At 34.5% G+C, this 25,118-nt stretch overlaps 1 protein-coding gene and 1 long non-coding RNA gene across 2 annotated transcripts in view; one reads left to right on the top strand and one right to left on the bottom strand.

The window, feature by feature from the left end:
- ASPN (asporin) overlaps positions 1-17,136 on the top strand; it is a 41,176-nt gene extending 24,040 nt beyond the window's left edge. The window contains exons 4-8 of the mRNA XM_039880378.1: positions 6,495-6,708; positions 7,692-7,802; positions 13,418-13,511; positions 13,987-14,125; positions 16,343-17,136. Of these exons, the coding sequence (XP_039736312.1) occupies positions 6,495-6,708; positions 7,692-7,802; positions 13,418-13,511; positions 13,987-14,125; positions 16,343-16,540 (756 nt within the window). The 3' untranslated portion in view covers positions 16,541-17,136. The remainder of the gene's footprint in view (positions 1-6,494; positions 6,709-7,691; positions 7,803-13,417; positions 13,512-13,986; positions 14,126-16,342) is intronic.
- LOC120616787 (uncharacterized) overlaps positions 2,009-25,118 on the bottom strand; it is a 50,217-nt gene continuing 27,107 nt past the window's right edge. The window contains exon 2 of the long non-coding RNA XR_005656688.1: positions 2,009-5,140. This is a non-coding gene — a long non-coding RNA (uncharacterized LOC120616787). The remainder of the gene's footprint in view (positions 5,141-25,118) is intronic.

The following is a 25,118-nucleotide window of genomic DNA, read 5'->3' as shown; positions in this document are numbered from 1 at the left end:
ATTTGTGGCAATACTCAAAGCTTGTTACAATCCACTCCAGAGACTTTAATAAAGTGTGCTATTAAGGGACAAAATGAGAGAGGTGAACAAAAAGCATTCAGGAAAAGAGATTACTATGAGCTAGAATCATTGAGAAACTCTTAATGGACTACATAGGCTAGGAAAAATGAGTTTTAAGCTTTACTTTTGGCATTCTTGTGAAAAGAGGTGAAAGATGAAGCAATATTTGAGAAAAGCTAATCTGGAAGCACATGAAGAATGAGTGTGGGAAGAGCAGCAGGAAGGAGAAAGGCAGAAGCTGAGACAGACTCTGGTATGAGAAATGATTAGAGTTAAAGAATATCAGAATGAACTGTCATTGCTTAGCTGCATCCCATGCAGGAAACAACTCTACCATCAGCTTGCAGAGTTGGTGCATGTGAAAGTACTTTCTAAAACAAAAATCACAATAAAAAATGTACATATCTACTTTGATACAGAGGGATGTAAACTGAATTGGTTCAGGGTAAGATTGCGACTAAGGAGGTTTTCATCTTCAACACAGACGATCCTCATGTGATCGTCTTCATATTTGTTCCAGAGCAAAGTCATCTGCTTCAACTTGAAGATATTTGAGGAAGCACTACATAGCTTTGCTCCAGTACATGACTATCATCAAAGAGCTGAGAAAAACCAAACTACCTCATTACAGACAGCTGCTTGCAAATAGTGTATTCCTGAATACTTTAGCTTTGAAAACTTTATTAAATGAAATTCACTTAAGGCCATCTGTAATAGTCTGACACTTACCTTTAAAATGACATGTCACCATTAGCAATGTATATCGCATCTCCCCTATGACGACTGACAGTGAAAAAAGGTTTGGACACCTGTCGCTCTTTCTCTCTCAGGAAATTAAATTCTTTTCAGAGCCCCTAATTTCATCAGGGGTAGGACAGGGGAAGGTTTGTCAAAGTCTATGTTACGAGGCCCTTCCTACAGGATTTCCAGCTTCCTGTAAGACCTTCCACTTCATTTTCTAAAACCCAAATAACCTAACAAAACCTTGCTGTCCCAACAAGTTACCTCCTTTTCTCTCTTCATATCTATGGTCAAACTTCTTAAAAGAGCTGTCAGTTTTAAAGTACGGAGGGAGGCTACAGAGTGAAATATTGATATTCACAATATTTAGATACTGAATTCTTCAATTATAGTTATTAAATATAGCTTCAGGAGTAGGGATGGCTTCACCAAAACTGTACTTATATATCTGAAACTCACTTTAAAATGTATCTTTTTAAAGATGAAGCAATGGATGGACAGTAAGTATAGTATAGTGAAGTGTTGAGAATAGAAAGAGAATATGGGTTTTCACTGTAAAATTCTTTTGGCTTTGTATGTTTGATCATTTCAACAATAAAATATTGCGGAAAAACAAGACCCCCATGCTCATCAAGCATAACTATTGTATGGAATGTTTGACAACAAGCAGGGATGGGTATGTTCAGCCATCTGGAAAGCAAGAAATTACCATGTACAGCTCCTGGTAATTTTCTGTTCTCTTTGTTTTTAATTCAAGAGGGAAAAATACATTTAAATTTTTTAAATAATCTAATTAACATTTATTGAGTACCTACACAAAGAAAATGCAGTTGCACCTTAATCTGAGATAGAAAAAGGAAACTATTCTCATACCTGCAGAGAGAGAATGGTGACTAACAGGTGGGCCAAGGTAACTTAAAACTGGAGCACATGGCTAGAAAATAACTAATGCTGTGGGTGATGAATTCAATAAAAGTATACCACACACCTAGATGTCAACAATAGGTATGGATGAATAAGTTTTTATAAATCAAATAATTTGTGACTAATTAGAGAAGCTCATTATTACAAGAAATGGGTGCTAAATTTTTGATAATGTATATGAAAATAATCTAATTCATCTATTTTCTAAGCACAATATTCTACATGTTGAGGCTCTTAAAATGATAAAAATTCACAGACTCCAATTTAGCACTACGACAGCCTGAAAATTTACAAAGCACTTTAATTTTCCTCAGCCAAAAGTGCATCAGCAGAAGCTGTGCCTCAGCTGTCGGTCACTTCCTTGCAGTCGTACTGGCATGCTCTATTTTACCTCCATCTCATGTTACCTTGCAGCAGATGGGCAGTGACAGCTAGACCCTGCTAGACACCTTGTAAAAATAAATAAGTTACTTGAAAAGCTCTTTGGGCCTTTCCAAAGAACAATGTTTTTGTCATCTATCACATGTTAAGTCACCTGTTCCTTAATAGATTTTAACAAACGCACATTTGTAACATATTGGCAATCTCATCTTCAGCATACATGTATGTAACATATTTGTTTATTTCTCAGGTTTGTCCTCCGTCCCAAGCAACATTCCATTTGATACTCGAATGGTTGACCTTCAAAACAATAAAATTAAGGAAATCAAAGAAAATGATTTTAAAGGACTCACTTCACTTTATGTAAGAATATATCCTCATACCTTCAAATATGAGTGAAAATCTCTATCACTGCTAAAGTGATTACTTGTATTTGTTCATGTAAACAAGCCTTACTTTTTTGTGTGACTACTACTTTTGGAATGACAAAATCCCTGTTAATCAGCAGTGTTCGAGTTAATGAAATATTATAGAATTCAATTAATAATTCAATGCAACTGATGTTTGCTGAATAACAGCCTGGTGATAGGCAGTGACTTCAGAATTAAGTAAATAGTCCTTAAATGAGCTTATGATTCATTTAGATAATTAAAGTCATTATACACTAAAATGAATAAGATTATGATTATTTATAGGAACTCATTAGCATATAGTATAAGAAAATCTGTACTCAAACCCACTGACTTAAGGCACCACAAATGTCTAACAGTAACACATGCAATATATTTAATTGACTAATATAAGGCTTTTTTTCCTAGACCTTTAAAGATGAAATTTTTTTCCTTATTATAATTATTAATATTTTAATTTTCTAAGATTTAAAAGATTCTTATTTCTCTTTTTAACATTTTAGGCCTCTAGATTTTAGCAAGTAAAATTTATAATTTAATTTGGAATTAATTTGTTGGGAGAAGCTGATTCCACACTGTCACAGGCATGGAGTATCATCTCTTCCCCTCAGCATGACGTTAGGGTCTCTTTTCTGCACTAGGCTATAGTGGTAAGCCAATACTGCTCTTTCAGGCCATTTTCTCACATTCTTATGCTGTGCTAGAGAGAAGAAGTGTGGATCTTGTCATCTGCAGCAGAGTTATAGCACTAAGAGGGGAAGGCAGAGACACCATGACATGTCTGTTGCTGCCATCCACACAGACCTGTTATCCTCCTGTATCTGAGAGACTTGAGGCGACCCTGCCTGCCCGTTCATTACCCTCAGGTCAGTGCATAGACCCTACTGACCTGTTCCAGAAGGCAAGGAAAGGGGACTATTGAGTTCCATTATGCAAACCAGTGCCTGTCTGTCAGCTGGATGAGCAAGGACAATCAGGCTGATCATGTTCTAGGCATCACAAGGGATGCTCTTTACTAGGCTCTCTTGCTCAATCCACAGGCCAAGCCTGCCTGGAAGGAGTGGTGCCTAAAGGGAGCCAAGTCAACCTCCCTGCAAAGCCATTTTCTTCCCTGAGCTTCCAGACAGTTGAGCTCATGGGCCCTTGATTGCTCCCTTTCCTTTCAAATGTACCATGCACACAGCTCAGATTTGGGTAGGCTCCATACATACCATAGTTGTCATATATATGAGCAACTAGAAGAACATATATTTATCTTATAACAGAGGACTCACTTAAATATTAAGATAAACAGAACTAGCACAACAGACTCCATCAAGGATCCATCCAGTCCACCCTACTCACTTCAGACTACAGATACTTTTGGAGAATGGTAAGGCCATTATTCTATCCTCAAAAGTTGGAAATATAGCCTATGAATGCTTCCACCACTTCTTTAACCTATATTCAGCTATAATCAAAAGAATAGTCATATTTAATACTGAAATTATATAAATTTTTTAAGTCACCATATCATTATTTATTTACATTTTAGGAGTGTTAAAGGGACTTAGTCCACATGTATTTCTGCTAATCACTGGGAAATGAGAATTTAAAAGGTGTCAGAAGCTGTCTTAGGCCTTGTTAATTTTCTTTTAGTCCATTTCTATATAGCATTGTGTTGGGAGGGAGAGCGTTCTACAGTGTAGGGGACCTGGGCTCATATCTTACTTCTCTAAGCCCGACCTTCCTCAGCTGTAAAAGGAATATAACAATAGCATGGATTTCAGAGTGGTATTTAGACTACATGAGTGAATATATGTAAGGTTCAACACCCAACTATAACTACTATTGTCACCAGCCTAGTGTTTCCAGACTGGCCAATATACTAATTTAAAGTACTTTTTAAAGTACATACTTTATACTTGAATTGTGGGCATCCTGTATATTTCAAAACATTTATTTAATTATAATATCATCTTATATGGTACCTATTTTTTAAGAGAATCAAAACGTTTAGCTATTCTATAAATTCTCTATATTATGTTTTAATGGCTTGTTTGGCACTGTGGTTCTTATACAAAGGACAATTCAGCATTAGAGAACACATGAGATCATTACACATATACACACACATATACTCATACTCCTTGTTCACTTTCAGTCCATTATTACAGCCACATTCATCATGAAAAATCATTGTCCTACTTCTGAAAGGCTATACTTTTCTCATCTTCTGTCCTTACATATAACCACATTGTTTGGGACTCTGTGACTACTACTTTTGGAATTTTTATGCAAAAAGCCAACACTGAAAGTACAGCTTAACTGGAGATATTCTGCTCATCTAACTTGCTGGGGCAGCATTTGATGGTACTACATAAAAATTCCTACCCCGTTTTATGTTACTTATACTTCCTTTTATGCAGCTCTGACAACTGTATATCTTAACCAGAGGGGAAAAAGAAAACAAAACCCCATACATGATGATTGGATCTAACTGAAGCACACGTTCCCTTTGGGGCTCCTTACAGTGGCAGCCCACAGGAAGTGCACACAACAGGAAGAACAAAGTGTGCAGGGCCAAGGGGCTGGGCCACGCAGGAGGCAAGTCAATTTTCTTCACCATGCCCACTTCCTCATCACTAAAAGGAAAGAAATAATTTTTGTTAAATTTATCTCATGGGGTTGAGTGTGAGTTCACCAACTTGCCTTCCTTTCCCAGACCCATATTTCAGTATAACCAAAGGTAAAAGGAACAAAATCTTAATTGGCATCATACATTCAGAAAGGAGTACAATTGACCAGTTGGTAACAAAATGTAGTTTCATCTCTTATGCTAGGCTTAACTCTTCTCAGGTAAAAATTTTAACAGTAGTGATATGTCTGAAAGGGGGGTAAGAAAAGGGCGAAGCACAGCACCGACAGTGAAACGAATAAATATAAAAATAAAAGGAGTTTAACTGCCAAAGCATTTGTATTTCTTCTGTGCAACAATAACATGAATAATACCAGAAAGACATATTAACTCAGTCTGGAAATAGGAAGAATGTTATAGAATGGGACTGCAGACAAAATTCATAAAAGGAATTAATCTATAGCTGTTCCCTGAAAGAATGAGAGGATCCAGACTAGCACAGAGGTATAAAAAGTCCTAAGGAATGCTAAGCTACCTGCCATTGCTCGTAGGAAACATCAAAAATTATTTCTGCAAAATGTGGCAGGAAAGCAAGGGCTAAACTATGTTAATCTTGTAGTGAAAATAATTACTAGGGTGATTGACAAGTCCCAGTTGCCAAGGACTTGCTCGGTTTTGTTTCTGAAGTTCTTACATGCCAGCAGACCAAGACAGAGGCAGTCATAATGCTTTATGTGGCACAAAGGGCTTAGCTGTGGAAGTCACAGAGTTGCACTGCTACAAGCACTTTTACTGCGAGGTTGCCTCCTCTAAAGGGTGCTGCTAACATCACATGGAACTGAGAAAGGGTTGAGTCATTCCTTAGGACCCACCACTGTCTCCCAAATGTCTGAAATATGTCTGAGGGTGTTTTGTAGGCGTTTATTCCGACAGGCCTATATTCTGGGAAAGATGGTAAACATTAGGAAAAATGAAAGAAGTGAGGTTTTAAAAGTAGATAATAAAAGCATGCAAAAATGTATTTGGTGTGCACTACACTTAATTTTGCAGAGTACATAGATTTTAAGTAAGATAAAATTAATATCATCAATTACTTCTACGAAAGGAAACGAAAACTGGAGGGGGCCTCAACCGCATGAATGCATCACTTACTCAAAGGCACAAAAGCAATCACTAAAGCTTTTGCACATTGTTCCAATTCAGTAGTTTTTGTTTTGTTTTTGTTTAGACTGGGCTGAAAATTTATTTACATGGTTAATCAAACATATGAAATGTTATTATTTGCATTGATTTCCATGAGTAACTAATCACTATAGAATTACTGCTTCCTAATATGATGTAACTTTTTATGCTTTGTTTAGGCTTTGATTTTGAACAACAACAAGCTAACAAAGATTCATCCAAAAGCCTTTCTAACCACAAAGAAGTTGAGAAGGCTATATCTGTCCCACAATCAACTAAATGAAATACCACTTAACCTTCCCAAATCATTAGCAGAACTCAGAATTCATGATAATAAAGTTAAGAAAATACAAAAGGAGACATTCAAAGGAATGAATACTTTACATGTTCTGGGTAAGTTTTTACAAATGAGACATTTAGAAATTATATGTAATATGCAAAGGTAGAGATTTTTATCATCATTATTAAGACTGATAATTCCCAAAATTAATTTTTTGAATCTAATAACCTTTACCTAGATAAGCCATTTATAAATCAATTAAACTATTGTACAAAATTTATAGCACTGAAAGATGCCTTTTGTAATATACATACACTCCCACCACGAAACACCTAGTTTTTCTGACTGTACCATAATAGGTCAAATCTGTTATTCTTAATTTAAAGGTAGTAGTGCAACATACTCAAATATATTGTAACAAATTAATTCAGATATTGTTTCAAATGTACATCTAACTTTTCGTTATTTGCTTAAAATTATTGAGCTAATGAATTTTTTTGTTGTATATTTTAAATTCCACCCTATTTTACTTCTAACTCCCATGGAATAACCACACTCCCTACAATATCCATTCAAAATTCCTAACCAATATTCTCATTCATTTATTTGCTTATCTAATTCAACCAAGTGCCTGGCACTTACTGGAATGTTCTCGATTATATTTCTGTTAACTGAGTAACAATTTCTAAATAACATAATTTTAAAAGTTTAGATGACAAATAAATGCATACTGGCAAACACATACATTTTGAATAATATGAAGGATGACCTTTTTTTCTAATGTAAAATTACTACAATGAATCCTTGATCATGTTGAACAAATTCATGGTTGGAAGAGAGTTTAAGTTGCTAATTTTGTAATTTAAAGCAAAACAGTGACCGTGTTATATACTCCATCCTATGTAATACAAAGCAGTCTTTTTCACAGACTTACAGAAAGGGGAGTAAATAGACATAGAAATACATACACTGAATGAAAAAGAGTCTAAGCAATGCTCCTATTTCTCAGAATTTTCTTGGGATGTGTATCTCTGCATTGTTGAGTTTCCTTCTTATATAACATATGTATGCTATACTATGTAATTTCCCCTCACAGAAATGAGTGCAAACCCTCTTGATAGTAATGGGATTGAGCCAGGGGCATTTGAAGGGGTGACAGTGTTCCATATCAGAATTGCAGAAGCAAAACTGACTTCAATTCCTAAAGGTTCGTATTTACTTTATTTAAGATATATTTTTTTAATTGTCATCCTTAAGTGACTATTAATGTGATGTTGTAAACTGTATAATTGTCAAAATCACACTGTAATTAGAATCTTTTTTACCAGTATAGCTGGTTGGAGTAGTATGAAATTTGGTGTTTTCTCGTGCACACATAAATAGCCATATGTGGTGCTTTTTTTTTTTGTCAGAGTAAAACCAGAATCTTTTTTAAAAAATTTTATTTTAGTAGTTTCGAGTATATAGTACATTGGTTAGATGTTTATATAGTTTATAAAATGATCCCCCTAATTGCTCTTTCCTCTGGCTCTCCACTTAGCCAATACATTAATGTTAATAGCATTCCCTATGCTGTACCCCCACCCCCCATGACCATCTATCAACTACTAATTTCTACTTCTTTTAATCCTTCACTCCACTCTCCCAACCTCCAAACCTCTCCTTCTGGCCTTCACCAGATTGTCCTCTATATTGGTGAGTCTGTTTTTGATTAGTTTGTTCTTTTTGTTCCTTAGATTCTTCATATAAGTGAAATCATATGGTATTTATCTTTCTCTATCTGACTTACTTCACTCAGCATAATAACCTCTAGGTTCATCCACGTCGTTATAATGGTAGGATTTCATTTTTTTTTTTAATGGCTGAGTAATATTCCATTGTATATATGAACCATAACTTTTTTTTGTTTGTTTGCTTGTTTTATTTGCTTTTGTTTGTGTTCGTTCGTTTGTTTTGGTGCCAAAACCCAGGAACGAACCAGAACCATAACTTCTTTATCCAGTTGTCTGTTGATGGGCATTTAGGTTGCTTCCATATCTTGGCTATTGTAAATTGTGCTACCATGAATATAGGGGTGCATAGACCTTTACAAATTATTGTTTTGGTTTTCTTTGGATAAATATCCAGAAGTGCAGTTGCTAGATCAAAAGGTATAGATAACCATTTTTCATTTTTTGAGAAACCTCCAGACTGTTTTCCATAGCAGCTGTACCAATTTGCAATCCCACCAACTATGTATGAGAGTTCTCTTTTTTCCGGCAACACTTTTTGTTCTTTGATTTATTGATGATAGCCATTCTGACAGGTATCAGGTGATATCTCATTGTGGTTTTAATTTGCATTTCTCTGATGATTAGTGACCTTGAGCATATTTTCATATGTCTATTGGCTATAGACATCTACTTCTCTTTGGAGAAGTATCTGTTCAGATCTTCTGCCATTTTTTAATTGGATTGTTTGTTTTATTGTTATTGAGTTGTATGAGTTCTTTATATATTTTGGATATTAACCTCTTATCAGATGTATCATCAGTGAATATCTTCTCCCAGTCAGTTGTCTTTTTGTTTTGTTGATGGTTTACTCTGCCGTACAAAATCTTTTTTTGTTGTAGTCCTATTTATTTTTTCTTTTGTTTCCCTTGCTGGAGGACATATATCCAAAAAGAAATTACTGTTAGCTCTATCAGACAGTTTACTGCCTATGCTTTCTTCTAGAAGTTTTATGGTTTCGGGTCTTATATTTAAGTCTTGAATCCACTTTGAGTCTATTCTTGTATACAGTGTAATAAGCTGGTCCAGTTTCTTTTTTTTTGCATATATCTGTCCAATTTTCCTAATACCATTTATTGATGAGACTGTCTTTACTCCATTGTATATTCTTGCCTCCTTTGTCATATATTAAGTGAGCATACAGGCGTGGATTTATTTCTGGGCTCTCTATTCTGTTCCATTGATCAATCTGTTTTTATGCCAGTACCATGCTGTTTTGATTACTGTAGCCCTGTAGTATAGTTTGATATCAGGTAGTGTGATCCCTCCAACTTTGTTATTCTTTCTCAAATTGTCACGGCTATTTGGGGTTTTTTATAGTTTGATATAAATTTTAGGATTATTTGTTCTAGCTCTCTGAAAAATGCCGTTGATATTTTGATAGGGACTGCACGGAATCTACAGATTGCTTTCGGTAGTATGGCCATTTTAGTGATGTTGATTCTTCCTACCCATGAGCACAATATATGCTTCTATTTATTTGTATCTTCTTCAATTTCTTTTTTTTAATGACTTATAATTTTATGAGAACAGGTCTTCTATCTCCTTGAAACCAGAATCTTTTCTCCCCAATGAGAAAAAACATTAAGAAGAAATAAACTTTTTATTTTCCTTCTCTTTCCTGACATTTACTCATCTACAGCTGTCATTCTTTGAAGTGCCTCTTAGAGGTGAGAATTTTGTAGAGGAGAAAGCAGAGATAGATGCACAGGCACAGAAACCCTTGTCCCAGCTGTGTAGCAGTGGTTGTCCCAGGTCGGCCTCTGAAGCCAGACTAAGATAAATGGCGGCTCTGGCAAGGAAGGGCATGAACTTAGGGCAAGGTGCTCTGTACCTTGTTTCTTCACACAGGTGTTGTGCAGATTAATAAATCAATGCACAGAAAGGTGTGAGGACAATGTTAAATGCCCTCTCATGACATAACTATTACTGGAATGAGTACCACACTCTTTATTATGTGACCTGAAGCTGGCACCTCAAAGTAAAATACTTAAGTTTGCTACTGGACCAGTTTTCTAAAACACTACCGAAAGCTCCTAGTCTAATGATTTCCTGGATAGGATTGCCTTTCTCAGGACTCATGCTCAAAGTGTTGTTTTCCTCATCCTTGACAAGGGTGTTCTTTCTCTCTGCTATGATGACTACCTGGATCAGAAATAGCCCCTATGGTTAATAATATATTTTTCTTGCACATAGCTGTGTCTTTCAGTATCTGTAGTAAAAGTAACAACTTCACCATAACTCCTTTTCTACTACCCACCAGATCCAGAAGATTAACAAAACAAATGTAAACTAATAATTTAAAAGATATAGCAGAGCTGCTATTATTAATCAACTGATGATCTTTTGCTTAGGAGAAAACCATCTAAAGTGGAAAGATGTTTTTTTTGTTTGTTTGTTTTTTGTGTGTGTGTGTTTTTTTTATACAGGAAAAACCAGTTTAATTCAGAACTACACAATTAGAAAACCCCTTAATTTAGGTGGCTGTTTTTCTACAAGAAACCAAAAAATGTTATAATATTTACTTTCTCATCTTTAGAACAACAACAAAATACAAACTCTACCTAACAAGTTAAATAATATATAAAATCCCTTCCATATGCTGGAAGCTAACATTGAGTGAAGGTGAACAGGAAGAGGGAGAGACAGCTCAGAGATAAGAGATGCTGAAGAGAAGGGCACTGTCCCAGAGCTGTGGCTCGGAGGCATCCTGAAGTTGTCATTGCTCTTTAGATTGACACCAGCAGTCTTCCATATACTGCAAAACATCCTGATTGCAATTCTCTTCAAGTTTCAAAGTGTATCTCAAAAATAAAGGTTAAGCTTCTCAAAATTCTTCCAAAGCCTAAAGGAACATTTTATATCTTTAGAAATTTAAACTGGAATCAAATCTGTCAACCTACATAACTACTTCAGCATCTCTATGACATTCAAAATCCAGTTACATTCTTTGTTTTATAATTTATTTGCTAAAATGTTAAGGCTTACTGCCTGTTATAATTCAATCATTACTACCCCTTGTGGCAGAATAAATTAAGACCACAGGGTCCTTACCAGATCTGACAAGTTAACATAAGGCGAGTGAAAAATGTTCTCCTTATTCATCTGGAAAGGGGGAAAGATCCGCTTGAAGATACGGTAGGAAAAGAAATATTTGTACAAAAGTATGCTAATATTTGTTGACAGTCAATGAGCTTCTACCTAAATTCATATCTTTGCTTATTTATCCAGTGTATACAGATGATACACTTTTATATTTGGTTATCTACTTTTTTTACATCCTAAAGGATGGAACAGTCCCTTCAAGTTCTAGAAAGACAAGAAGTTTTCCTGATACCTCAACATGAACAGAGATTTCTCTTTTTTGATTTGCTACAATATATTCTAGAATAGGTTGGCATACTTTATGATGAATTTTTCTAGTGATTTTTTGTATGAATGATAGATTTGTTCAATACTTAAAGGCTTTGAAAACAAAAACTTTTCTTTTACTTATTGAAGTGAGTATATAGTCATTCTATAAATATAATTAAGCTCAACTAATCAGAATTCAAGAAATTAGAACCCTCAGTTTAGAATTATTTTCCTGCTTTATAGTTAGTTATTTACTTTTAAAGTTCAAAGTAGATTCTGGAATCAACATAATTGATATTTATAAAGATGCTTCAATTACCTTTATCATTCTTTATCACTAATATAGGAAGGAAATATTTCAACAAGAGTTGAAAAAAAAAACACTTTTTCCAGCTAGTTAACTAAAACTTTTGGTTGTCAAATGATACCTTATATTTTTAATGCTAGGCATTACATATAATATCAGGTCCTATATAGGACTGATAAAATGAAATTTGACTGAAATTTCTGGTTAGTATCTTTTATTTCTGCTTCAGTTAATCTGGGAAGGCCTGGGGTCAGGATACACAGGTGTAAAAAGAGAAGGTGCAGACGTTCACAGGGTACTTGCCATGTGCCAGGTGGTACTGGCAGATTAAGTAATTAAGGGATGCTTCTCTTAATTCATGCAGAAACCACTACTAAAAGAAAATAAATCCTGCAATGGACCAAACATATCAAATAGCATAAAAATTCATGTGTTTATTGTGATATTTTACAAATTTCACTGGTCCTCTCTGGGCATTGTACCATTTCTTGAAAGAATCAAGCATTTATGCTGCCTTCCCTATAAAACTGTATTGCATAATAACTAAATAATTGATGAAAGAAAATTCTTTAGAGAAGAATTCCATTTAGTAAATGCATGAAGAATGACAAAATCAGGAAAATCACCATGTTCCCATTCTTAAAGAAGTAATGGATCTAGGGAACAGTCATTAATGAATGCTAAGACCATCAGGTCTAATCTGGTCTCTAGTTCTAACTACCAGGTCATAAGAAATAAGGAGGGGTAGAGGATCATGATGAGCTATCTTGTGGAAGTCATCAGCCCAACCCATAAGTGCGTATCTCAAACAAATCAAAATCTGAAAGAAATCAATAGAAGAGGAAGAAAAAAGAGTAACAGATTTTAAGATATAAAAATCAAATGTATAATGTAAACTTTACTAGGACCCCAACTTGAACAAATCAACTGTAAAACAATACATTTGAGATCATTAAGGAAATGAATATTAGATGACAGTAAATATGTATTGCTAATATTTATTGACATGATGGTTGCGTAAGTAAAAGGTGACTTTATGAGTTAGAGACATCTAGTTAAATCTTTACAGGTGAAATGGCATGTATAGAATTTAATTGTAAATACTTCCACAAAAAATAAGTGAATAAAAATAAATCAATAAGTCAATAATCAATAATCAGTGGGGTAAAGGAAACAAGATTAGAAATATAGAGGATTGTTGAAGCTGGGCAACAGCATGGTGGTTCAAAATACTAGCTTCTATTTTTGTGTATGTTTGAAATTTTACGTAATAAAAAGTTTTAAAAAAAAGCAGATGCCTAAAAAAATTACTTGAAGTCTATAATGTGAAACTTAACAATAATCAATACAGCTTGATCTTGATCTAACATATATTTCTTTCCTTATCATCAGAACTACCATCAACTTTATTAGAGCTTCATTTAGATTATAATAAAATTTCAACTGTGGAACTTGAGGATTTTAAACGATACAAAGATCTGCAAAGGTAAAAGTTCCCAAAATCCTAACTCAGAAGGGGTATTCCAATATGATGAAGATATTAATGAAACTTCTTGGAAAATGTGTAGAGGGACCTAATCAAGATTTTCATTGTTGCTACTGGAGAGTGTGAAAAGAAAACTGGAAGGAAGTGCTATTATTCTCTCAGTAATGAAAGAGGGCACCAAATGGAATGAGAAGATGGCCCTTTTCAAATGTCCCTTTTGTTGACTATAGGTTAAAGAATTTTCTGACAGTGGAGGAGAGGGCTGTTACATACTGAAATAGATTATTAAATAAAACCATGATATACCTTTCTCTGAACATATATATATCATATGAACATATATATATATATACACACATATATACATATAGATGTATTATATGACAGGTTTACATTTCTAACTCGGTTGTTGTGTTTTCAGCTAACTGTATCATACCATTTACTTAAGAGTTGATGAATTTTATGTTACTTTTAGGCTGGGCCTAGGAAACAACAGAATCACAGATATCGAAAATGGAAGTCTTGCTAATATACCACGTATAAGAGAAATACACTTGGAAAACAATAAACTAAAAAAAATCCCTTCAGGATTACAAGAATTGAAATACCTCCAGGTAAAACATTCTACTCATGTTTCGTAGATATTGTACTTTTGTTTTTATGAAACCTATTAGTACATGAAGCAAAGACCAAGCAAGTAGCAAGGGTAAGTCACACGTAATGACCCTCCAGGTTGTGTGAGGTATTTTATACAGCAGGAAAGTGGTTAGGAGAACAGTTGCTATGGAAACATCAGCTGCAACACTCAGGTACCCATTTCCATCTCTTTCCTTTTCTCCTACTGAAACTGCTAAGGCCATTATGGCAGAGGTACTAGCTAATTTCCCAGCTAATTTCAGGTTTCTGGGTTGGCAGTGGCTATGTAAAGGCAGAACTGGCCATAAAGAAACCAAGTAGGATCACATATCCTTTCATTCTGGAAACATTAAATGAAGACAGGCCACATAGATGAGGTCCTAGGTATTTTCACCACCAATGTGGTGCTAGATAAAATGTTAGTGTGCTTTTTAAAAAATTCAGCCAGAATATAAAATTAAAAGTCAGTATTTGGAGCATTATGAATTCACATTTCTTGTTCTTCATTATTAGAAATCTTTTCTTTCTCACCTGGAGGGGCCACAGAATCCGTGGAGGATCTGATAAAGCTTTAGATGCTCCCAAGAACAAAAAATGGAGACAATATTTTACACATAATTTTAGTAGTTTCACAGATCTCCCTGATTCTCACCTATGGACCTCAAATTAAGAATCTCTACTTAATCCCATTTTACCTTAGTCCATTTTTCTCATATGCTTTCCTTGCTATACAACATTGTCATCTTTCAAGAGGCAAAACCACATTGAACAAAACTAGGCTTTGAGTCACTTCTTTCTTCTAGATTTCTTTTCTATCTACCTTTAAGTAAGTTTTGTTAAGTGCACTCCTTTGAGACAGAAACTATCGAAATGGATGTGCTATATGCAGATGCTCATTTCAAAGTTACAACTTTTGCTTTGGCTTTTTCAAATGTTACATTTAAATGTCTATTGTTAACCAGTGAGCATGACCTGAGTCTTCCTTTTCTCAAGCTATCCCAACTTTGCGTACTTTACAACTCTGATCCCAGCTTCTGGGCACTCTTGAATCTACCCTTACTCTTGCTAGCATTTTTTTTTTTTTAACGAGTAGAATTATAACACTAACAAAGAACAGAAATCATAAGGATACAATTCAACAAATGTCCACAAAGCAAAAAGACCCATGTCCAGCACTGTTTCCCATTCCCAATGAGGTCAGTGCTGTGGTAAACTACACCTTGCACTGACACTGAGCTGCCAGGAAATGCCAGGAACCATATAAAGCATTTGTCACAATATCTCCAAAACAGAGGGCAGAGGGGGCTCTAATATCAAACATAAAAGGTTTTAGGAATGCCTAGAGTTCTCATAACTGGCTTAGATTAATCTTACCAAGACATAAAGGCAGAATCTAAAGGTAGAAATAGTAGTATCTTAGCTTTGCCAGCAAAAGGCTCTTACTTTTTTATATGTCAAAATGCAGTCAATTAAAGAGACCATTTTTAATTCCCAGAAATTTCAGTTGCCAAAAAGGAACAAAGAAGAAATTCAAAGGGATGTTAAAGGGAATGAAGGGAAGTTTCTATACTGTCCATTCTGAGTAATAATTTAATTTTAAAAGGCCTATACACACCTATAAAACTGTATTTTGTCCATTGGTGCAAATAAAGATTTAACTATTGATGCCATATTCCAGATATAGATTTAAGATGTTAACAGATACTCCACTATAAAGCAACTTACAAAAAAAGCAGCTCTATACTTCTCTCTCTCAATCACAGGAAATGCTAACTAACAATTCTTAATCGTTTTGCAAGTCTAATGCTTGAAGCATTAAATTTCATTATTCTGTTCATTTTTAATACTTATTTAACACATATTGTACACATGGCACTGAATTAACCACATACGCACACGTGCGCACATACAAATACTTATGTATATATGTAGAGAAGGAGAGTGGTATGTGCTGACTAGGCAGTGTGCTCTGGGGCCCTGGCATATTTCACACACAGAGCACTTTCATGTATAACAAATGAGGCTGAGTTGTTATATTATTTAATATTTTAAGTGAAATGCATTCGAATCAGTGTAAAGCTCATGAAAAATGTTGCCTATGAACAGAATATCTTTTCACATTTATTGGTGTATTTTTAATCTATTCATTTTACATTTACTGTACATTTTTAATCCATTTTTTCCTACTACAACAGATAATCTTCCTTCATTCTAATTCAATTACGAAAGTGGGAGTGAATGACTTCTGCCCAACAGTGCCAAAGATGAAGAAATCTTTATACAGTGCAATAAGTTTATTCAACAACCCAGTGAAGTATTGGGAAGTACAACCTGCAACATTTCGTTGTGTTTTGAGCAGAATGAGTGTTCAGCTTGGGAACTTCAGAAAGTAATAATTAGTAATCGATAATATCCATTTAATACAAAATTCAAAAATGTTACTTTTGGAATACTTGAACTATATTAATAATGGTGTTATTATGCATGGAAGCAAAAATCTATTCCCATGTGTTAAGTCTCATGTCTTACTTTAGGACAAAAAATTTCAACAGAATTTTGCAAAACTATTGATAAATCAAGATTGAGAGAAACAAGCATCTATTGCAGTTTTCTTCTACAAACAAATGATTTTGCATATATCTCATGCTTAAACATTCTTCCCCACTAACAAAACAAGAGACATTCAATATTTAACACTTTGTTATCAAGTGCATTTTTAAAAAGAACTGTACTGTAAATGGAATGCTTGACTTAGCTAAATCTGTGCTTTCATTTGCTGTTAGAAAAACAAAATTGACAAGGACAGTAATATGAAGAGGACATTATACTCTCATTATTCTTTCTTTAATAACTCGGGTAGTACTATAATATTTCTAATAATGTTGAAGTATGGTTTAATATAATCTTATTCAAATTCTCATGTCTTAGAGCCTTACTGTCTATATGTTTAAAACTAACCCTTTATAATAAAGTCCTCTGTAAGTGTTCATTACTAACTCAACAGGTGCTATTCACAGAGCTGGTTTTTGAGCTATAGCACATGCTTTTTTAAAAAATAATTATTACTCGATTATAAAACTTCTATAAAATGCATAGTGAGTGTTTACATAAAATCTGTAACTCATATTTTTTATTACCACAGTTATTATAAGCTTTAATAGTATATCAACTGTTAGGTTATGTAACATTGTCACTGCAACACTAAGGAATATTTTCAAGGTGTCCCTTTGTAAGATGTTGGTTGGAAGAGCCTGGACACTATAAATTCTACACCAAATTGTCTCCTCAAATATGTACAGACTGGATAACTCTAAAAAACACACCTAGTTTAACTAATTAGGCAGAGCATTAAGTAAAACACACAGAAATTATATAAAATTTAAGAGTATTTTATGTATTTTTTATTGGCATTCAACAGAAGTAAAACTAGAAAATAAGGAAAACATTAAAATATTGGTTTGAAAGAAAACATTTGTGCTTTGCTTTAATTTTTCTTCTCTCACCCAAGAACTATTTTTCAGAAAACTCTAATTGCTATACAACTTTTTAATTTATTTTTTAAAATAAATTTATTTATTTAAATTAGTTTCAAGTCTACAGTACATTGGTTAGACATCTATATAGTTCATAAAATGATCCCCCCAATTGCTCCCTCCCCTGGCCCTCCACTTAGCCATCATATTAATATAAACTGCAGTCCCTGTGCCGTGCTCCCCATCCTCATGTCCAACTATCAACTACTAATTTGTACTTCTTTAATCCTTCACTCCATTCTCCCAGGCCCTCAACTCCCCTACCTCCCCTCTGTCGGTCACCAAATTGTCCACTATATTTGTGAGGTTTTTTTTGGTTAGTTTGTTCTTTTTGTTCCTTAGATTCCACATATCAGTGAAATCATATGGTATTTATCTTTCTCTGTCTGACTTATTTCACTCAGCATAATAACCTCTAGGTCCATCCATGTCGTTACAAATGGTAGGATTTCATTTTTTTTAATCTATACAACTTTTTAAGCATAGTATTAATGCTTATTCTTAATAATAGTATTAAAATGCTCCAAATTATGCCTGTGCTATGAAAGATAGTCATCTTTATGTTAAATGACCTCAAAAACGAGATTTTAAATAACTTTGGAGGTCATAGAAAACATGTTCTTTGCAGAATGTGTGGCAGCTCACTGGTTTCTACCCCACTAGCATGCCTCCTGCACCTGCACCTCACAGCACTGTGTGGCAATTGACAATTTCTCAACAGGGAGTGAGGGATCCAAATAGAAGCTGGTTGAGAACAACTGCTTTATAGAAAATGTACTTAATTTCTAAATTCTGAAGCAAGTTTAGAACTTGGAACAAAACAGCTCTTTTTGTTTAATAAAATTGTATCAGTGATGAACAGAAAGAGCCCAGGGATACGGAGCTCTGAGTTGAAAGAACGAAAACAGAAATCTACTTCCATTTACAGTCTTACGCAGATCACAATCTCTTTGAAACTGTCTCATCCTCTATAAAGGGTAGGGTGACAATACTGCTCGATTAGATTGTTATGAGGATTGAATGATAAAAATGTATGTGAAATGCTTTGTAAACCATAAAGATTCATAAAACATGAGTAACAATTATGCTGGGCACTTACTAACTGACAAAAAAAATTAAAGATTACGAAATCCTTCAAAATAAAAGAATATATTACAATGAAAATCATTCTAAAATTAAATATTTTAATTTTAGGTCATAAAAATAAAAACTGTCACATCATAGCACTTCTAAGAACATACGTTAAAGTCAAATGTTCACTGAAATTTTAAGAATCTATTTCTTAAAATTAATAATTAAATTCATAAGGTTAATGCTAAGGTTAGAATCATCTAAATGAATTAGCCTATGATTTAAGTAGTGGAGCTTAAAGTAGCTAAGTTAAAATTTTTCTGAAAAGACAGTAAAAAATTTTAAATACTAGAAATAATTACTGAAATCACTGCAATTAATTTACTGTACTTAACATTTCTGTTTTTCACCCCACAGCTGTTAACCATTTTTGGTTGTAACTTTACAAAAAAGAAATCACAAATAAAAATTATAAACAACCAAAACTATACTGAAGTTTTCTGCTACCAATCTATTTTATGGTAAATACAAAATATTAGCCATTAAAGTTTGGAAACAAATTAATTACTACAACTTACTGGGTTTATTAAGGATTTTATGGTAAAAAATATTTCAATATCCTCTGACATAATACACTAAAAAAATGATCATTGAATTCATGAATCAGACAATACCTTTAGAAAATCACTTGAAGTCACTAAAACTAAGGCTTTTATTTAAAAAATCATTTTTTTCTTCTTTAAACTATTTTATCATTTTTCTGTCCTTCATAATTCCATCTTTAAAAAAATATATAGAATTGGCTTACCTTGGTCTTAATTATCTCTCTACACACATGTCTGTAACATATTGCAATCGATGTAACAATTCTCCTAAATCTGTCTTCCCAAAATCATATTGTATGAATAATATAAATAATAGTTGACATTTAAAAAATATTTTCAAGCATTCTTCCAAATGTCTTGCTTGCATTAATTCATTTAATTCTCACAATAACTCTATGAGGCAGGTACCTTTATACCTGGATTTTTTGGTGTGGAAATTGGGGAACAAAGATTAAGTAACTTGTGGCAGATCTAGGATTTGATCCCAGCAGTCTAGCTCTGTCCTTCTAAATGTGATAAGACACTAATTTTTTAGTCAGTGATCATCATTATTAAAACTGTGTATGGTGCTTCCTTCTGGAGACTCTTTACTTACTTGACTTCCGCACACATTTTTCAGGTTGCCCTTTAATGGCTGGCTAGGGTTCCCAACATTTTTCTTTGGGCCTCTTGTATCTGCCCCCTGGCGATCTCATCCATCCTATGCATTCAGCCATAACCTCTAACTAAGATAAGGCCTCGGAAATCCACTTCTCAAACATGGCCCTCACTTAGAAGTTAACATACTCTCAAAAGCAAACCTAAATACTTGGAGCCATGAAACTCAATCAAAATCAACATCATAAACAATTTCCTTCAAACTTGCACTGTCCCCCTCTTATCTTTGTCTTTCCTCCAGTTGTTCAGATTTATTCCTGACTCTCTTTCTCCTTCACAGCTACCTGGTGCCAAGTTCTGCCCTAGCTCCCATGTTCCTTGTATCCATTCTTTCCTTTTAATTCTCATTGACTATATCACAATCACTTTATTTTCTAGTTGGAATACCAAAATCAGTTCCTGGCCTCATTTTACCAGTCCAGCTCTAACGTGAACAGCCTAACAGATCTGTGTGCTATCTGAATTGGTTATTCATCAAAAGCCTATAATAGTTTCCACTGATTGTTAAATGACAAAAACTTCTTAACCTACCCCTCAAGACTATCTATGATCTACATTCAAATAATAATTTTTGAGCTTTTTCTTTCATTCTTACATCTTTTGATGTTCCAGCTCAAGATTACTTGCTATTTCTCAGACTCTCTGTTTTCTGGCTTCTGTGTTTTTGTTCATGCACCTTTTTCATCAAAATCTTACCTAACCTCAAATGTCCATGTTAAAAGTCACTCATCTCAGCTCATATTCCTGATTCTCTCATAAACAGACGTGCCTTCTCGTCCCCTCCCACCTCCCTAAATCTGCCCTGTATTTTTATTGTGCTTCTCTTTTGCACTTATCACAACCTAACTTATTATAGCTATTTATACATTGGTCTTTTCTTTAACATTCTCCAGGGGATTTGTAGACATCTTGGTTGCAAGCACTATATTTTGGTTATCTTTGTATCCTCTTTCTTCCCTTCACCAAAGACTACCACAATACCTTGACTCAACATATGTTTCTGAATTAAATCAGTGCAGAGTGCTTATTAGTGAGAAGAAAGAAAAACTTTTATCCTCACCCTAAGAACATGATGTGTTTTTATCCTACATTTCTTCTTCCATCTTAGCAGCCCACCCTACTCTCCAGCTCTCCCACCTACTACACTCACCGTATGCAGACGTACTGTGTGCTTTGCATTATTCAGAGGTAGACGCAGACTGCATTTTTTTTCTCAATGATTCAGTGTTATTGAACAGATTTATCACAATCTCTGAGGAATTCTAAATCAGATCCTCCCACCCAATCAGCTCTGACTAATGCTGTAGTGAAGCAAGCATTCCCACCAGTGATATATTTCTCCTGGTAAAATAGTAACAAGGAATAAAGAGAACTGCTTTAAAATGAGCCCTTACATGGACAGAGGAAGAGCTTACAGATGCTGGAGAGGCAGAAACACACAGACTAATCAGTCTAAAGAGCAAAAGCATGTGTCATTCTTGGCTCTGCACACAGGACACAAGCAGTCATATGGAGTCCTGATATATTTAGACTTGCAAGTTGAGTGCTGGAGACTTCTTTATTAAGGAAAATATACAACAGAAGCAGAAGTAGGTAAAACAATATAATGAACTTCCATGTACTTCTCACTCAGATTCAAAAACTATCAACTGATAGCCAATCATATTCATTTGTACTCCCATCACTATTATTTTTAATAGTCTTTACTGAGATATAATTCACATTCCATATAATTCACCCATTTAAAGTATATGGTTCAATGGTTTTTAGTATATATAGGATAGCAACCATCACCACAATCAAATTCAAAACATTCTCATCATTCTAAAAAGAAACCCTGTACTCATTAAAAGTTACTACCCATTTACTCCCACCCTAGATAACTGCAAATCCACTTTCTGTTTCTATAGATTTGCCTATTCTGGATATTTCATATTAATGGAATCATGTAATATGTTGTCTTTTACAACTGGCTTCTTCCACGTAGCATAATGTTTTCAAAATCCATTCCTGCTGTAGCAATATCAGTACTTCATTTCCTTTTATTGCCAAGTGATATTCCATTGTATGGATGGGCCACATTTATTTATCCATTCATCAGTTGATAGACATAAAATTTATTTAGACTTTTTGGCTATTATAAATAATGCTGCTATAAATATCAGTGTTTAAGTTTTTGTGTAGACATGTGTCTTCACTTTTCTTGGGTATATACTTAGGAGTGGAATTATTGGGTCAAATGGCAACTTTATGCTCAACTTTTTTCAGGAACTGCAGACAATATTCCAAAGTGGCTGGACCATTGTATATTCCTATATACAATACATTCGGATTCCAATTTCTCCACATCCTCACCAGTACTTGCTATTGTTCATCTTTTTGACTGCAGCCATCCTAGAGAATTTAATTTACACTTCTCTGATAACTTGTGACTTTCACGTGTCTATTGACCATCTGTTATCTTCTTTGGAGAAACATCTATTCAGATCCTTCACCCATTTTTCAATTGGTTGTTGCTGTTTTTGTTGTTATTACCATAATTATTATTGAGTCACATCTGAGGACGACACACCCAAAGAGCAAACATGGCAGGCACCAGAGCCCTGCTAAAGCACCCTCCTTAATGTTAGGCCCTGCACAGCAGCTCCTCCACTGATCACAGATGGTCACCACAACCAATCAATCCAAGAGTCAGTCCCTCCCATTGACAAGAAAACAGCAACCAAGGCTCAATTTCAAAAGGAGGGCACACACAATCCATACAAGGGTCATACCTGGAGCACCCAGCTCAGGTGACCAAGGAAGACTGTGCCACTGGGACCCACAGCAAACCTACTACATAAGGACACTCTACTAAGACCAGGAGACATAGCAGCCCTACCTAATACATAGAAACAAACACAGGGAGGTAGCCAAAATGGGAAGACAAACATGTCCCAAATGAAAGGCCAGAACAAAGCTCCAGAAAAAGAACTAAACAAAATGGAGACAAGCAGATGCAGAGTTGAAAACACTAGTTATAAGGATGCTCAATGAACTTAGAGAATAGATGAAAAGAAGAATAGATGAACTCAGGGAAAATTTAACAGAGACAGAAAACATAAAAGTGGAGATAGAAAACATAAAAAAGAACCAGTCAGAAATGAAGAATACAGTAATTGAAATGAAGAATACAGTAATTGAAATGAAGACTACCTTAGGAGGATTTAACGGTAGATTAGATGAAGCAGAGGATCAAATCAGTGATTTAGAAGATAAGGTAGCAGAAAACACCCAATCAGAACAGCAACAAGAAAAAGAATCCCCCAAAATGAGGACAGTTTAAGGGACCTCTGGGACAACATCAAGCATACTAACATTCACATCATATGGATACCAGAAGGAGAAGACAGAGAAAAAGGAATTGAAAACCTAGTTGAAGAAATAATGACTGAAAACTTCCCTAACCTGGCAAAAGAAATAGACATTCAATCCTAGGAAGTGTAGAGAGTTCCAAACAAGATGAATCCAAGAGGTTAACATCAAGACTTATCATAATTAAAATACCCAATGTTAAAGATAAAGAGAGACTCTTAAAAGCAGCAAGAGAAAAGCAGTTTGTTACCTTTAAGGGAGCTCCCATAAGACTGTCAGCTGATTTCTCAAAAGAAACTTTGCAGGTCAGAAGGGATTGGCATGAAATATTCAAAGTAATAAAAAGCAAGGACCTACAACCAAGATTACTCTACTCAGCAAAGCTATCATTTAGAACTGAAGGACAGACCGAGCTTCCCAGACAAGAAAAACCTAAAGGAGTTCATCATCACCAAGCTAGTATTATAGGAAATGTTAAGAGGGACTTCTTTAAAAGGAAGAAAAAGGATTAAAAATATGAACAACAAAATGGCAACAACTACATATCTATCAACAATTTCTTTAAATGTAAATAGATTAAATGCTCTAATCAAAAGACATAGGGTGGTTGAATGGATAAGAAAATAAGACCTTACATATGCTGCCTACAAGAGACTCACTTCAGAGCTAAGGACACACATGGACTGAAAGTAAAGGGATGAAAAAAGAGGTTTCATGAAAGTGGAAACAAACTAACAAAAATCTACGGTAGTAATACTTATACCATACAAAATAAACTTTAAAACAAAGGCTATAACAAGAGACGAAGAAGGACCCAGTTACCGCACTTCTGGGTATTTATCCAAAAAAAAAAACAAAAAACCCCAAAACAGTACTTTGAAGGGACATGTGCATCTATATGATCATTGCAGCCTTATTTTTAGTAGCCAAGATATGAAATAACTTGAGTATCCATCAGTGGATGAATGGATAAAGAAGAGGTGGTATATATATACAATGGAATATTACTTAGCTTAAAAAAAGAATGAAATCTCACCATCTGCAACATCATGGATAGATCTGGAGGGTATTGTGTTCAGTGAAGTAAGTCGGGCAGAGAAAGACAAATGTCATATGTGGAATTTACAGAACAGGTTAAAAAAACAAGAGAAACAAGCTCATAGATACAGAGAGCATTTTGATGGTTGTCAGATTGGGAGGTAGGGGCAGATGGGTGAAGGGGGAAGAGGATTAAGAGGTACAAATTGGTAGTTACGAAATAGTCATTGAGATGTAGAATATAGTATGGGGAATATACTCAGTAGCATTGTAATAACTATGTATGGTATCAGATGGATAATGGATTTACTGGGGTGATTACTTCATAAGTTATATAAATGTCTATTCACTGTGCTGTACACCTGAAACTAATATAATATTGTATGTCAACTATAATTGAAAAAAATATATATAAATATTTTTTTGTAATTAGCTGAATGAATAAACGAATGAATAATCTTTATGCTTATGACCATAATTAAGCAGGTCTCAGTCAGGTCAGCAATACATTATTTAGCCTTGAGATATCATACCTAGTTCAATCAAATTATAATCATAGAATATAATTTAGACTTTTCACCAATTCAACTGACTTTCCTCCTCAATTGCTTCATTTATAACCACCTAACTAAAACTGAATTATCACAATCACAGTTTCTACTTTTCCTCTAAGGCCTGATCGAACCACGCCTCCAATCCCCCCAATCCCAGCC

The sequence above is a fragment of the Pteropus medius genome, unplaced genomic scaffold (assembly GCF_902729225.1).
Source record: "Pteropus medius unplaced genomic scaffold, Ma_sr-lr_union100, whole genome shotgun sequence".
Lineage (NCBI taxonomy): Eukaryota > Metazoa > Chordata > Mammalia > Chiroptera > Pteropodidae > Pteropus > Pteropus medius.
This window is presented reverse-complemented; position numbering and strand designations above follow the sequence as displayed.